Here is a 16338-nt window from a genome sequence, read left to right on the forward strand (position 1 = left end):
CCCCGACGACGCATATCCAAGATCTTACGGACAGTATAGACAGGAGAATCCTCCACACGGACTGCCGAGAACGCGGTACGAGAAGTCGAGCGATTAACGGGCTTAACGCAGGAGACGTGGAAAACCGGGTGGATGCGACGAAGGTTGGGAGGTAAATGAAGCTTGACGGCGACAGGATTTATAATCTTGACTATACGGAATGGCCCGATAAAACGGGGAGCCAACTTGCGAGAGTCGGACTGAAGAGGTAAATTGGAAGTGGAGAGCCACACTCTCTGGCCAACACAATAGCGGGGACTCTTAATGCGATACTTATTAGCCGAGATGCTCATGCGTCTCCTAGCACGACAAAGGGACGATCTCACTCTCCTCCAAGTTCGCTTGCAGCGACTGATGAACGTCTGAACGGAGGGACAGTTAGACTCTGTCTCTTGCGAGGGAAAAAGCGGAGGTTGGTAGCCGAGACAACAATGAAAGGGTGAGAGCCCCGTGGCAGAAGATGGGAGAGAATTGTGGGAATATTCTGCCCAGGGAAGCTGCTCAGCCCAAGACGCAGGATTACGGAACGCCAGACTGCGGAGAATGCGGGCCACAATCTGATTGGCACGTTCGGCCTGACCGTTAGTCTGGGGATTAAACCCCGAAGAGAGGCTGACGGTGGCACCAATAAGACGACAAAATTCTTTCCAGAATTGTGATGAGAATTGCGGGCCCCTATCAGAAACGACGTCGGTGGGCAAACCGTGCAATCTGAAAACATGATTAACCATTATCTGGGCGGTCTCCTTGGCAGAGGGAAGCTTGGCGAGAGGAATGAAGTGCGCGGACTTCGAAAAACGGTCGACCACGGTAAGAATGACGGTATTACCGGCCGAAGCAGGGAGACCCGTGATAAAGTCGAGCGCTATATGAGACCACGGACGAGTAGGAACTGGTAGCGGGCGTAACAGACCAGCGGGCGGAGAATTACCAGCCTTGGTCTGGGCACAGACAGAACAAGAAGCGATAAAACGGCGCGCGTCATGAACTAAGGTGGGCCACCAAAAGCGTTGGCAAATAAGCGCGATAGTGCCCCGAACGCCGGGATGGGCTGACAATTTGGAAGAATGTCCCCACTGAAGGACGGCTAGGCGAGTGGGCACCGGAACGAATAAAGAGCCCCTAGGACAATCTCGCGGAGTGACGGCATGGGAAAGAGCACGCTTCACCTGTCTCTCGATTCCCCAAATCGCCGCTCCCACCACACGACCAGGGGGAATAATCTCCTCCCGGGTGGAAGAAGAGGAGGAGGAACCAAAGAGGCGAGACAGCGCGTCCGGTTTAACATTCTTGGACCCGGGCCGATAAGAGATGGAGAAGTCGAAGCGCGTGAAAAACAGCGACCAGCGAGCCTGGCGTGCGTTCAGTCTCTTTGCGGAACGGATGTATTCTAAATTTCGATGGTCGGTCCAGACGACAAAAGGAACGGAGGAACCCTCCAACCACTGGCGCCATTCGCCTAAAGCCAGACGAATGGCGAGCAGTTCCCGATTGCCGACATCGTAATTACGTTCCGCGGAAGACAGACGGTGCGAAAAAAAAGCGCAAGGATGTACCTTGTTATCGGAGGCTGACCGCTGAGAAAGAACGGCGCCTACCCCTACCTCCGACGCGTCGACCTCGACAATAAACTGTCTAGTGATATCCGGCATGATCAGAATGGGTGCGGTGGTAAAGAGAACCTTTAGACGGTCAAAAGCCTCTTGAGCGGATTCTGACCACCTAAAACAGGACTTAACTGAGGTCAGGGCGGTGAGCGGCGCGGCTACTTGACTGAAATTGCGTATAAAGCGGCGATAAAAATTAGCAAATCCAAGAAAGCGCTGTAACGCGACACGAGAATCAGGAACGGACCAGTCAACTACCGCCTGGACCTTAGACGAATCCATACTGATTCCCTCAGCCGAGATGACCGAACCTAAGAATGTAACGGAAGGCACGTGAAAAGAGCATTTCTCAGCCTTTACAAAGAGGCGATTCTCGTGTAAGCGCTGGAGTACGCGGCGTACATGCTGCACATGGACTTGGAGGGAGGGTGAGAAAATCAATATGTCATCGAGATACACAAACACGAACACGTTTAGCATATCCCGAAGGACATCGTTGACAAGGGCTTGAAAGACGGCGGGGGCGTTGACCAAACCGAACGGAAGGACCCGGTATTCAAAGTGCCCGAGGGGTGTATTAAAAGCGGTCTTCCACTCGTCCCCCTCCTTAATTCGTACAAGATGGTAAGCATTGCGAAGATCAAGCTTAGAAAAAATCTTTGCTCCCTGCAAGATCTCGAAAGCTGAAGACATCAGTGGTAAGGGATAGCGGTTCTTAACCGTGATGTCATTCAGCCCCCGATAATCTATGCAGGGACGCAAAGAGCCGTCTTTTTTCTTGACGAAGAAAAAACCCGCACCGGCCGGAGACGAGGACGGGACAATAGTGCCAGCCTTGAGAGAGTCAGACAAATAATTCTCTAACGCCTCCCGTTCAGGAGCCGAGAGAGAATAAAGTCTTCCCCGAGGGGGCGTGGTACCCGGGAGAAGCTCAATACCACAATCGTAGGGGCGGTGAGGAGGGAGAGAAGTGGCCCGGGAACGACTGAATACCTCCCGCAAATCGTGATACTCCTCCGGTACTCCAGACAAATCCCCTGCCTCCTCCTGAAACACAGAAACAGAAGACACAGGAGGAACAGCAGACATAAGACAATCAACATGACACGATAACTTCCAAGACAAGATAGAGCCAAGGGACCAATCGATATGGGGATTATGACGTTTAAGCCAGGGATGGCCTAATACTACTGGAGTAAAAGGCGAACGAAAAACAAGAAAAGAAATAGTCTCTCGATGATTACCAGAAACGGTAAGAGTCAGTGGAACGGTCTCTCTTAGAACCCTAGGTAGGGAACTACCGTCTAGGGCGAAAAGGGGGGTTGAATGCTTTAAATAGGTGAGGGGAATACCCTGCTGCCGGGCCCACTCCTCATCCACGAAATTTCCCTCGGCCCCAGAGTCGATCATGGCAGAGCAGGAGACAGATGAACTGGACCACTGAAGATGCACAGGTAGAGTAGTGCAAGAGTCTGAAGGGATCTCTCTAGAGATTGCGCTCGCCAGTAACCCTCCGCCTACTGACGAGCGCTGGCTTTTACTGGGCACGACAAAGCAAAGTGGTCGGGAGCAGCACAGTACATACAAAGTCGATTAACCAGTCTCCTCTCCCGTTCCTTAGGGGAGATTCGCAGACCTCCAAGCTGCATGGGCTCGGGATCCGGACTCGGAGAAGGTATAACGGAACCAGCAGTAGGCGTGGCCCCCAGGACGGACTCCATGCGGCGAGCTCGGCGTCGTAAGTCGAATCTCTTCTCCACTCGAATCGCCAGTTGAATGAGCTCGTCGAGCCGAGCGGGGACCTCTCGGATAAGGATCTCCTCTCTCAGCTCGGAGTTGAGACCCTCCAGAAAACGAGCGACCAACGCGGGTTGGTTCCAGCCGCAGGTGGTAGCTAGAGTCTGAAATTCTATGGAGAAATCAGAAACCGAGCGCCTCCCCTGCCGGAGAGAAGACAGCAACCGCGAAGCCTCCTCGCCGTGAGCAGAACGGTCGAAAACCCGGATCATCTCGTCCTTAAACAGTGCGAAGCTGAAGACGCAATCCCTCTCCGCCTCCCAGTTAGCCGCTGCCCATTCCCGTGCCCGGCCGGCGAGAAGGGAGATAACGTACGCCACCTTAGTGCGTTCCTTCGCGTACGTCAATGGTTGCAGGGAGAATATTACCTCACATTGGGTCAAAAACGACCGACACTGTGTGGCCTCACCCAGGAACACGGGCGGATTATTTATCCGGGGCTCCGGAGAGTCAAGAGACCCCAGCGAGGAGGGAGGCTGGAGACGCAAGTTGTGGACCTGACAGGAAAGATCCGACATCTGGGCGGCCAAAGTCTCGACCGCGTGTCTGGCTGCGGAGATGTCCTCCTCATGCTTGCCCAGGAGAACACCCTGATGTTTGACAGCGGACTGGAACGCGTTGCCATTCGCTGAGTCCATTCTTGGTCAGTTTGTTCTGTGATGGATTTAGAGAGGACTCAGAAGCGAGGGCGACAATCACAGCTCTTTTAATAGCAATGGCAGGAAGACCACAGGTAACTTGTGACAGAGGAATAATATTAAACAGCAACAGAGGGCTCCTGTAGAACAGGCAGTCGAACTTGAACAGAAAACTCCCTCTGTGGTTCAGGCAAAGATGAGCAGAGAGCTGGAGCAGATGGGACCCAGAAACTCACAGGGTAGATAGCGAGCATGGAGAAGGAACACAGCCTCAGACTCCTAGCAGGTATGGTTCTGGAAGTATATCGCATGGACACAGAATAACACTCGAAGTAATCAGAGATATGCTTCTAGACAGGACTGGACTTAAGACAGATGCACGCATAGAAACTTACGAACAAACTGACAACAAGACAAGGAAGAGAAGGTAAGAAAAAGCCAAGATAATGAGGGGGGGGAACGAGAGACAGGTGGAGAGAGATGAGCCTAATGAAAAGTGATAACAGCTGTCAGTAATGAAAGTGAAAGCGGCAAGTGGGTGGGTGAGTATTTAAAAAACAAAAATGTGTGATGTCATGGTGTAACCAGCTCTCCCTATATAAATATATAGAGGCTTTTGTATTCTCTACAATTTATGTTTTATAAACACATTTTGTGTGTAACTCTTGTATTTTTAATTTTTTTTAATTTCACATCTGCTGATGCAGTCTTACCACTGTGTGTGTGTGTGTGTGTGTGTGTGTGTGTGTGTGTGTGTGTGTGTGTGTGTGTGTGTGTGTGTGTGTGTGTGTGTGTGTGTGTGTGTGTGTGTGTGTGTGTGTGTGTGTGTGTGTGTGTGTGTGTGTGTGTGTGTGTGTGTGTGTGTGTGTGTGTGAAATTACTGATTGACTGTAATGGAGCTCTAGATTAAGCGGTTACTGTCAAATCAGAAAATATACAGTGTAGAAACTGTGTGTCTGACGCAGGTTTATCTTCATATCAACTCAATATATGTGCCAATTACATGTTCTGGACATGAAAGGTTTGAGGAAATGAATTAAGTTACTCAAACTTTTTATTTTACTTTTTATTTTTTTATTTAGATTCCAAAATATAAAAGCTATACAGAAATACTTTTATTTACTAAATTTTTTATTTACGATTATATTTCCAACACACCACTCAATACACAACCATCCTCTACAACTGAAATATAAACTGAAGTAATAGTCAAATCCGAATGTTTATATAAATTTTTTAGGGCTCTGCAAAAATTAATTGCGATTAATCGCATCCAAAATAAAAGTCTGTGTTTACATAATATATTTGTGTGTGCTGTATATAATTATTTTGTATATATAAATACCTATGCATGCATGTATATATTTAAGAATTATTTGCGCTTAAATTCTGTATATATATATATATATATATATATATATATATATATATATATATATATACATAATCTATATTATATAAATATTTTATATATGAAAAACACATTTTCTTAAATATATATACATGCATGTGTGTGTATTTATATATACAAAATAATTATATACAGCACACACACATATATTATTATGTAAACACAGACTTTTATTTTGGATGCGATTAATCGCAATTAATTTTTGCACAGCCCTAAAATTTTTATATTAATTAATAATTCAATGAGTCACGTTTTTCAATATTTTATATTCTTCTACACTGGACAATAAAGTGATAATTATGTGTGTCTCCACAGATTTTCTGACATTATCTACATGGAGAGAGAAACTGCTGTAAAGTTTCTGCTGGATCTGTTTGTTTCAGCATCAGAGTTTGATGCAAATACAGAAGAAAATTACACTGAACTATTAACATCTGTGTGCAGTTACACATCTTTCCACTATGAGAATAAATGTTATACCGGGACTCAGTGTGATTTCCTGCTGGATCTGTGGTCACATGTGAAGGACTATGAGACTCAAACAGGCAGGAGTGTCCTTCCAGCATTACAGTCAGTTTATCAGTCAGCTCCTGCAGTCTGGAGAATAAAGCTCTCAGAGAGAAAGATCTCCATCCTCCTAGAAGTGCTGAAACTGCAGACAGAGAAGAAACCAGTAGAGCTGATAGACTGGACAGATGAAGAGAGTGAAGTGAGGGGATTCCTCCAGTGTCTGCCCTACATCTCACAGCTCAGGTGAGACTCTCATGAGGAACACACCAATCATGCTGGATTATTGTATTCAGTGCTCACAATAAAATTAACGAATTTAATGTACAGTGTGTGTTAGGAAGACAATATATGAACGTGAACCAGAATTTAAAACACTGTTGCATAAACTTCATAGACTAGTCTTACAAGTTAGTCATTTAATTATTTTACACAAGACTGATCATAACTGTTTTAAAGCAGTTACATAAAGAGGTATTGGTGTAATTTGAATCTGAAAAGTAAGTGTGATTCACCCTAACTAACTGCTTGTTGTTCAGTGTTGGGCAGGATCTAGATAGGCTAGTAATGCATTACAGTAATATTACTTCCTCTGGTAACTTTTTTTGTCACAATTGCTAATGATTTGAAATTCAGAAATCCAATCATCACTATCAATTTTCATAATCGTTGTTGTGTGTGTGTGTGTGTGTGTGTGTGTGTGCGCTCATGACATCATCAACGCAGCAAGTCTTTGTCTGAAGACTGAGAAGAACATTTGAAGAGTTCAGATGCAAAAGCCTCTAAGTGCCACTTGAAATTTTCTTCTAAAATGATCATTTTTATCAAGCTTGTATATTTAAGTTCAGTAATTTCACTTAAATGGCAATGAAGATTACCTATTAATTGTCATTTAAGTGATATTACTGAACTTAAATATACAAGCTTGATAAAAATGGTCATTTTAGAAGAAAATTTCAAATGGCATTTAGAGGCTTTTGCATCTGAACTCTTCATTTATAAACCATATCATATAGCGGCTGAAATACAGACTTTATTTTATTTTTTCTATGTTGCTGCTTTATTAAATAACAGAAGGGGTTTAAAACAATCATGGCTCATCATCAGTTTGAGCCAGTTGTACTCTTCGTTTATTTGTAACTTTCATGGATTCACAGGCTGCAAAAATTATTCAATTACCAATTATTTGGAGGTGTAATGGAAGAGTAATGTAACTAGTGTAATTAATTACTGTTGTCCGGGAGTAATACGTAAAATAATAATATTATTTTTGTAAGGAGTAACTAGTAATGAGTAAATGATCCATGTTTTGAGTAACGAGCCCAACACTGTTCTCTCATGACACAGTTTTAACTAAGCGTCTCTGTTTATGATCTGGCCGCTGACAGTCGTGTTGTGAGTAAATCTGTTGTTTTTTTTTCTTCAGGGAAATCAATGTAATATGTTTTTTTGTTTATTAATATTTTTTGATTATTATTTATAAATTTGAGGGGATTTTATGACACAATGCAATTTTTATTAAAAAAAAATATTATGAGCTATTTTTTCCATTCATTAATATGAATATATATATATATATAAATTTTCAGTAAATGCAAAAAGCATTTAAAAAAAATTATGTTTAATGTAAGAATAGTGTCACCTGGAGGCGTTAAAAAACAAAATGTGTGATGTCATGGTGTAACCAGCTCTCCCTATATAAATATATAGAGGCTTTTGGATTCTCTCCAATTTATGTTTTATAAACACATTGTGTGTGTGTGTGTGTGTGTGTGTGTGTGTGTGTGTGTGTGTGTGTGTGTGTGTGTGTGTGTGTGTGTGTGTGTGTGTGCGTGCGTGCGCGCGCGCGCGCGCGTGCGTGCGTGTGTGTGTGTGTGTGTGTGTGTGTGTGTGTGTGTGTGTGATATTACTGATTGACTATTCTAGATTAAGTGTTTACTGTCAAATCAGACAATCAACGGTGTAGAAACTGTGTGTCTGACGCAGGTTTATCTTCATATCAACTCAATATATGTGCCAATTACATGTTCTGGAAATTAAAGGTTTGAGGAAATGAATTCAGTTACTCAGACTTTTTTTTTTTTTTTTTTTTTTTAAGATTCTGAAAAATAAAAGCAATATAGAAATTCTTTTATTTACTAAATATTTAATATAGGATTATATTTATAACACACCACTCTAAAACCAACCAGCCTCTACAACTGAAATATAAACTGAATGAATAGTTAAATCCCAATGTTCATATATATTTTTGTATTAATTAATAATTCAATGAGTCATGTTTTTCAATATTATATTCTCCTACACTGGACAATAAAGTGATTATTATGTGTGTCTCCACAGATTTTCTGGCATTATCGACGGGAAGAGAGAAGCTGCTGTAAAGTTTCTGCTGAATCTGTTTGTTTCAGCATCAGAGTTTGATGCAAATACAGAAGAAAATTACACTGAACTATTAACATCTGTGTGCAGCTACACATCTTTCCCCTATGATGAGGATTATTGTTATACTCAGTGTGATTTCCTGCTGGATCTGTGGTCACATGTGAAGGACTATGAGACTCAAACAGGCAGGAGTGTCCTTCCAGCATTACAGTCAGTTTATCAGTCAGCTCCTGCAGTCTGGAGAATAAAGCTCTCAGAGAGAAAGATCTCCATCCTCCTAGAAGTGCTGAAACTGCAGACAGAGAAGAAACCAGTAGATCTGAGAGACTGGACAGATGAAGAGAGTGAAGTGAGGGGATTCCTCCAGTGTCTGCCCTACATCTCACAGCTCAGGTGAGAGTCTCATGAGGAACACACCAATCATGCTGGATTATTGGATTCAGTGCTCACAATAAAATTAATAAATTTAATGTACAGTGTATGTTAGGAAGACAATATATTATGAATGTGAACCAGAATTGAAAACACTGTTGCATAAACTTTATAGACTAGTCTTACAAATTAGTCATCTAATTATTTTACACAAGACTGATCATAACTGTTTTAAAGCAGTTACATAAAGAGGTATTGGTGTAATTTGAATCTGAAAAGTAAGTGTGATTCGCCCCAACTAACTGCTACACTCTAAAAAATGCTGGGTTGTTTCAACCTAAATGTGGGTCAAATATGGACAAACCCAGCCATTGGGTTAATTTTTTTAATTGCATTTTTAATCCAAAGTTGGGTTTGTCCATATTTGACCACAAATTGGGTTGAAACAACCCAGCCTTTTTTTAGAGTGTAGTTGTTCAGTCTTGTGCAGTGTTGGGCAGTAACTAGATAGGCTACTAGTAATGTGTTACAGTAATATTACTTCTGGTAAGTAGTAGTGTAACTTATAACATTTATTTATTTTTTGTCACAGTTTATGATTTGAAATTCCGAATCAAGACTAAGTCCTAAATCATATTTGACCAGCATATGACAGTGATGATAATGACGTGTCTTTTTATCATGAATCTTGAGGCAGTTTTTATACAGAGAATATATGGGTTTTATGACTGTCTTACAGTTATACAGTAGAAAAGGTGGGAAAGGATCATTGCATTTAAATATGTACTGGATGTAACAGTGGTGAGAGTTTCTTATGTATCTAAAATGTATTAAATAAAAAAAAAATGTATTGCACAAATTTTTAACATGACCTTTAAAGCTAAGTGTCAAATCTAGAGTTACCGCCAGATATTTAAATGTCTGTAATGATATTCAGCAGACAAGCACAGTGTAAGAACTGTCTGTCTGACGCAGTTGTACCTTCATAATAACTGATTCAGTGGCTTAAATAAATTTGAAAGAATGTCTCAAAGAAATGAATTACATAATTGGAATGTTTTTTTTTATTTGTTAAGTGTCACCATTATTTTCAGTTTGTTTTGTTCCTGGACTTTTAGTTTGTAATCTTTCAGTTCCTGGTTTCCCTTTGTTTAGATTCTCACCACTAGTTAGTTTCTATGGTTACTGTCATTAGTTAGTTTAGTTCATCTGTTCACCTCATTATATTTTGTATATTAGTTCATGTCTGTTCCCTTTGAGTTTGTCCGGTCACCGTTATTGTGATGGATTTAGAGAGGACTCAGAAGCGAGGGCGACAATCACAGCTCTTTTAATAGCAATGGCAGGAAGACCACAGGTAACTTGTGACAGAGGAATAATATTAAACAGCAACAGAGAGCTCCTGTAGAACAGGCAGTCGAACTTGAACAGAAAACTCCCTCTGTGGTTCAGGCAAAGATGAGCAGAGAGCTGGAGCAGATGGGACCCAGAAACTCACAGGGCCGGGATAGCAAGCATGGAGAAGGAACACAGCCTCAGACTCCTAGCAGGTATGGTTCTGGAAGTATATCGCATGGACACAGAATAACACTCGAAGTAATCAGAGATATGCTTCTAGACAGGACTGGACTTAAGACAGATGCACGCATAGAAACTTACGAACAAACTGACAACAAGACAAGGAAGAGAAGGTAAGAAAAAGCCAAGATAATGAGGGGGGGAACGAGAGACAGGTGGAGAGAGATGAGCCTAATGAAAAGTGATAACAGCTGTCAGTAATGAAAGTGAAAGCGGCAAGTGGGTGAGTGAGTGAACGAATATCCAGCAGGGGGAGACAGAGAACGAGCCAGGATCATGACAGTACCCCCTCCTCAAAGAGCGCCACCTGGCGCTCCCTAGGAGGAACCCTGGCGAGACCGGAGGAAATCATCAATGAGCGAGGGGTCCAGGATGTCCCGGGGGGAAACCCAGCTTCTCTCCTCAGGCCCGTACCCCTCCCAATCGACCAGGTACTGATGTCCTCGACCCCGACGACGCATATCCAAGATCTTACGGACAGTATAGACAGGAGAATCCTCCACACGGACTGCCGAGAACGCGGTACGAGAAGTCGAGCGATTAACGGGCTTAACGCAGGAGACGTGGAAAACCGGGTGGATGCGACGAAGGTTGGGAGGTAAATGAAGCTTGACGGCGACAGGATTTATAATCTTGACTATACGGAATGGCCCGATAAAACGGGGAGCCAACTTGCGAGAGTCGGACTGAAGAGGTAAATTGGAAGTGGAGAGCCACACTCTCTGGCCAACACAATAGCGGGGACTCTTAATGCGATACTTATTAGCCGAGATGCTCATGCGTCTCCTAGCACGACAAAGGGACGATCTCACTCTCCTCCAAGTTCGCTTGCAGCGACTGATGAACGTCTGAACGGAGGGACAGTTAGACTCTGTCTCTTGCGAGGGAAAAAGCGGAGGTTGGTAGCCGAGACAACAATGAAAGGGTGAGAGCCCCGTGGCAGAAGATGGGAGAGAATTGTGGGAATATTCTGCCCAGGGAAGCTGCTCAGCCCAAGACGCAGGATTACGGAACGCCAGACTGCGGAGAATGCGGGCCACAATCTGATTGGCACGTTCGGCCTGACCGTTAGTCTGGGGATTAAACCCCGAAGAGAGGCTGACGGTGGCACCAATAAGACGACAAAATTCTTTCCAGAATTGTGATGAGAATTGCGGGCCCCTATCAGAAACGACGTCGGTGGGCAAACCGTGCAATCTGAAAACATGATTAACCATTATCTGGGCGGTCTCCTTGGCAGAGGGAAGCTTGGCGAGAGGAATGAAGTGCGCGGACTTCGAAAAACGGTCGACCACGGTAAGAATGACGGTATTACCGGCCGAAGCAGGGAGACCCGTGATAAAGTCGAGCGCTATATGAGACCACGGACGAGTAGGAACTGGTAGCGGGCGTAACAGACCAGCGGGCGGAGAATTACCAGCCTTGGTCTGGGCACAGACAGAACAAGAAGCGATAAAACGGCGCGCGTCATGAACTAAGGTGGGCCACCAAAAGCGTTGGCAAATAAGCGCGATAGTGCCCCGAACGCCGGGATGGGCTGACAATTTGGAAGAATGTCCCCACTGAAGGACGGCTAGGCGAGTGGGCACCGGAACGAATAAAGAGCCCCTAGGACAATCTCGCGGAGTGACGGCATGGGAAAGAGCACGCTTCACCTGTCTCTCGATTCCCCAAATCGCCGCTCCCACCACACGACCAGGGGGAATAATCTCCTCCCGGGTGGAAGAAGAGGAGGAGGAACCAAAGAGGCGAGACAGCGCGTCCGGTTTAACATTCTTGGACCCGGGCCGATAAGAGATGGAGAAGTCGAAGCGCGTGAAAAACAGCGACCAGCGAGCCTGGCGTGCGTTCAGTCTCTTTGCGGAACGGATGTATTCTAAATTTCGATGGTCGGTCCAGACGACAAAAGGAACGGAGGAACCCTCCAACCACTGGCGCCATTCGCCTAAAGCCAGACGAATGGCGAGCAGTTCCCGATTGCCGACATCGTAATTACGTTCCGCGGAAGACAGACGGTGCGAAAAAAAAGCGCAAGGATGTACCTTGTTATCGGAGGCTGACCGCTGAGAAAGAACGGCGCCTACCCCTACCTCCGACGCGTCGACCTCGACAATAAACTGTCTAGTGATATCCGGCATGATCAGAATGGGTGCGGTGGTAAAGAGAACCTTTAGACGGTCAAAAGCCTCTTGAGCGGATTCTGACCACCTAAAACAGGACTTAACTGAGGTCAGGGCGGTGAGCGGCGCGGCTACTTGACTGAAATTGCGTATAAAGCGGCGATAAAAATTAGCAAATCCAAGAAAGCGCTGTAACGCGACACGAGAATCAGGAACGGACCAGTCAACTACCGCCTGGACCTTAGACGAATCCATACTGATTCCCTCAGCCGAGATGACCGAACCTAAGAATGTAACGGAAGGCACGTGAAAAGAGCATTTCTCAGCCTTTACAAAGAGGCGATTCTCGTGTAAGCGCTGGAGTACGCGGCGTACATGCTGCACATGGACTTGGAGGGAGGGTGAGAAAATCAATATGTCATCGAGATACACAAACACGAACACATTTAGCATATCCCGAAGGACATCGTTGACAAGGGCTTGAAAGACGGCGGGGGCGTTGACCAAACCGAACGGAAGGACCCGGTATTCAAAGTGCCCGAGGGGTGTATTAAAAGCGGTCTTCCACTCGTCCCCCTCCTTAATTCGTACAAGATGGTAAGCATTGCGAAGATCAAGCTTAGAAAAAATCTTTGCTCCCTGCAAGATCTCGAAAGCTGAAGACATCAGTGGTAAGGGATAGCGGTTCTTAACCGTGATGTCATTCAGCCCCCGATAATCTATGCAGGGACGCAAAGAGCCGTCTTTTTTCTTGACGAAGAAAAAACCCGCACCGGCCGGAGACGAGGACGGGACAATAGTGCCAGCCTTGAGAGAGTCAGACAAATAATTCTCTAACGCCTCCCGTTCAGGAGCCGAGAGAGAATAAAGTCTTCCCCGAGGGGGCGTGGTACCCGGGAGAAGCTCAATACCACAATCGTAGGGGCGGTGAGGAGGGAGAGAAGTGGCCCGGGAACGACTGAATACCTCCCGCAAATCGTGATACTCCTCCGGTACTCCAGACAAATCCCCTGCCTCCTCCTGAAACACAGAAACAGAAGACACAGGAGGAACAGCAGACATAAGACAATCAACATGACACGATAACTTCCAAGACAAGATAGAGCCAAGGGACCAATCGATATGGGGATTATGACGTTTAAGCCAGGGATGGCCTAATACTACTGGAGTAAAAGGCGAACGAAAAACAAGAAAAGAAATAGTCTCTCGATGATTACCAGAAACGGTAAGAGTCAGTGGAACGGTCTCTCTTAGAACCCTAGGTAGGGAACTACCGTCTAGGGCGAAAAGGGGGGTTGAATGCTTTAAATAGGTGAGGGGAATACCCTGCTGCCGGGCCCACTCCTCATCCACGAAATTTCCCTCGGCCCCAGAGTCGATCATGGCAGAGCAGGAGACAGATGAACTGGACCACTGAAGATGCACAGGTAGAGTAGTGCAAGAGTCTGAAGGGATCTCTCTAGAGATTGCGCTCGCCAGTAACCCTCCGCCTACTGACGAGCGCTGGCTTTTACTGGGCACGACAAAGCAAAGTGGTCGGGAGCAGCACAGTACATACAAAGTCGATTAACCAGTCTCCTCTCCCGTTCCTTAGGGGAGATTCGCAGACCTCCAAGCTGCATGGGCTCGGGATCCGGACTCGGAGAAGGTATAACGGAACCAGCAGTAGGCGTGGCCCCCAGGACGGACTCCATGCGGCGAGCTCGGCGTCGTAAGTCGAATCTCTTCTCCACTCGAATCGCCAGTTGAATGAGCTCGTCGAGCCGAGCGGGGACCTCTCGGATAAGGATCTCCTCTCTCAGCTCGGAGTTGAGACCCTCCAGAAAACGAGCGACCAACGCGGGTTGGTTCCAGCCGCAGGTGGTAGCTAGAGTCTGAAATTCTATGGAGAAATCAGAAACCGAGCGCCTCCCCTGCCGGAGAGAAGACAGCAACCGCGAAGCCTCCTCGCCGTGAGCAGAACGGTCGAAAACCCGGATCATCTCGTCCTTAAACAGTGCGAAGCTGAAGACGCAATCCCTCTCCGCCTCCCAGTTAGCCGCTGCCCATTCCCGTGCCCGGCCGGCGAGAAGGGAGATAACGTACGCCACCTTAGTGCGTTCCTTCGCGTACGTCAATGGTTGCAGGGAGAATATTACCTCACATTGGGTCAAAAACGACCGACACTGTGTGGCCTCACCCAGGAACACGGGCGGATTATTTATCCGGGGCTCCGGAGAGTCAAGAGACCCCAGCGAGGAGGGAGGCTGGAGACGCAAGTTGTGGACCTGACAGGAAAGATCCGACATCTGGGCGGCCAAAGTCTCGACCGCGTGTCTGGCTGCGGAGATGTCCTCCTCATGCTTGCCCAGGAGAACACCCTGATGTTTGACAGCGGACTGGAACGCGTTGCCATTCGCTGAGTCCATTCTTGGTCAGTTTGTTCTGTGATGGATTTAGAGAGGACTCAGAAGCGAGGGCGACAATCACAGCTCTTTTAATAGCAATGGCAGGAAGACCACAGGTAACTTGTGACAGAGGAATAATATTAAACAGCAACAGAGGGCTCCTGTAGAACAGGCAGTCGAACTTGAACAGAAAACTCCCTCTGTGGTTCAGGCAAAGATGAGCAGAGAGCTGGAGCAGATGGGACCCAGAAACTCACAGGGTAGATAGCGAGCATGGAGAAGGAACACAGCCTCAGACTCCTAGCAGGTATGGTTCTGGAAGTATATCGCATGGACACAGAATAACACTCGAAGTAATCAGAGATATGCTTCTAGACAGGACTGGACTTAAGACAGATGCACGCATAGAAACTTACGAACAAACTGACAACAAGACAAGGAAGAGAAGGTAAGAAAAAGCCAAGATAATGAGGGGGGGAACGAGAGACAGGTGGAGAGAGATGAGCCTAATGAAAAGTGATAACAGCTGTCAGTAATGAAAGTGAAAGCGGCAAGTGGGTGGGTGAGTATTTAAAAAACAAAAATGTGTGATGTCATGGTGTAACCAGCTCTCCCTATATAAATATATAGAGGCTTTTGTATTCTCTACAATTTATGTTTTATAAACACATTTTGTGTGTAACTCTTGTATTTTTAATTTTTTTTAATTTCACATCTGCTGATGCAGTCTTACCACTGTGTGTGTGTGTGTGTGTGTGTGTGTGTGTGTGTGTGTGTGTGTGTGTGTGTGTGTGTGTGTGTGTGTGTGTGTGTGTGTGTGTGTGTGAAATTACTGATTGACTGTAATGGAGCTCTAGATTAAGTGGTTACTGTCAAATCAGAAAATATACAGTGTAGAAACTGTGTGTCTGACGCAGGTTTATCTTCATATCAACTCAATATATTTGCCAATTACATGTTCTGGACATGAAAGGTTTGAGGAAATGAATTAAGTTACTCAAACTTTTTATTTTACTTTTTATTTTTTTATTTAGATTCCAAAATATAAAAGCTATACAGAAATACTTTTATTTACTAAATTTTTTATTTACGATTATATTTCCAACACACCACTCAATACACAACCATCCTCTACAACTGAAATATAAACTGAAGTAATAGTCAAATCCGAATGTTTATATAAATTTTTTAGGGCTCTGCAAAAATTAATTGCGATTAATCGCATCCAAAATAAAAGTCTGTGTTTACATAATATATTTGTGTGTGCTGTATATAATTATTTTGTATATATAAATACCTATGCATGCATGTATATATTTAAGAATTATTTGCGCTTAAATTCTGTATATATATATATATATATATATATATATATACATAATCTATATTATATAAATATTTTATATATGAAAAACACATTTTCTTAAATATATATACATGCATGTGTGTGTATTTATATATACAAAATAATTATATACAGCACACACACATATATTA

At 44.7% G+C, this 16338-nt stretch overlaps 1 protein-coding gene across 1 annotated transcript in view; it reads left to right on the forward strand.

Moving 5' to 3' along the window:
* Positions 1-16338, forward strand: part of LOC120478939 (uncharacterized) — an 85630-nt gene that overhangs the window by 58728 nt on the left and 10564 nt on the right. The window contains exons 22-23 of the mRNA XM_089121009.1: positions 5808-6245; positions 8343-8777. Coding sequence (XP_088977135.1) covers positions 5808-6245; positions 8343-8777 — 873 coding nt within the window. The remainder of the gene's footprint in view (positions 1-5807; positions 6246-8342; positions 8778-16338) is intronic.

Source organism: Pimephales promelas, chromosome 16 (assembly GCF_988280905.1).
Source record: "Pimephales promelas chromosome 16, fPimPro1.hap1.1, whole genome shotgun sequence".
Classification (NCBI taxonomy): Eukaryota; Metazoa; Chordata; class Actinopteri; order Cypriniformes; family Leuciscidae; genus Pimephales; species Pimephales promelas.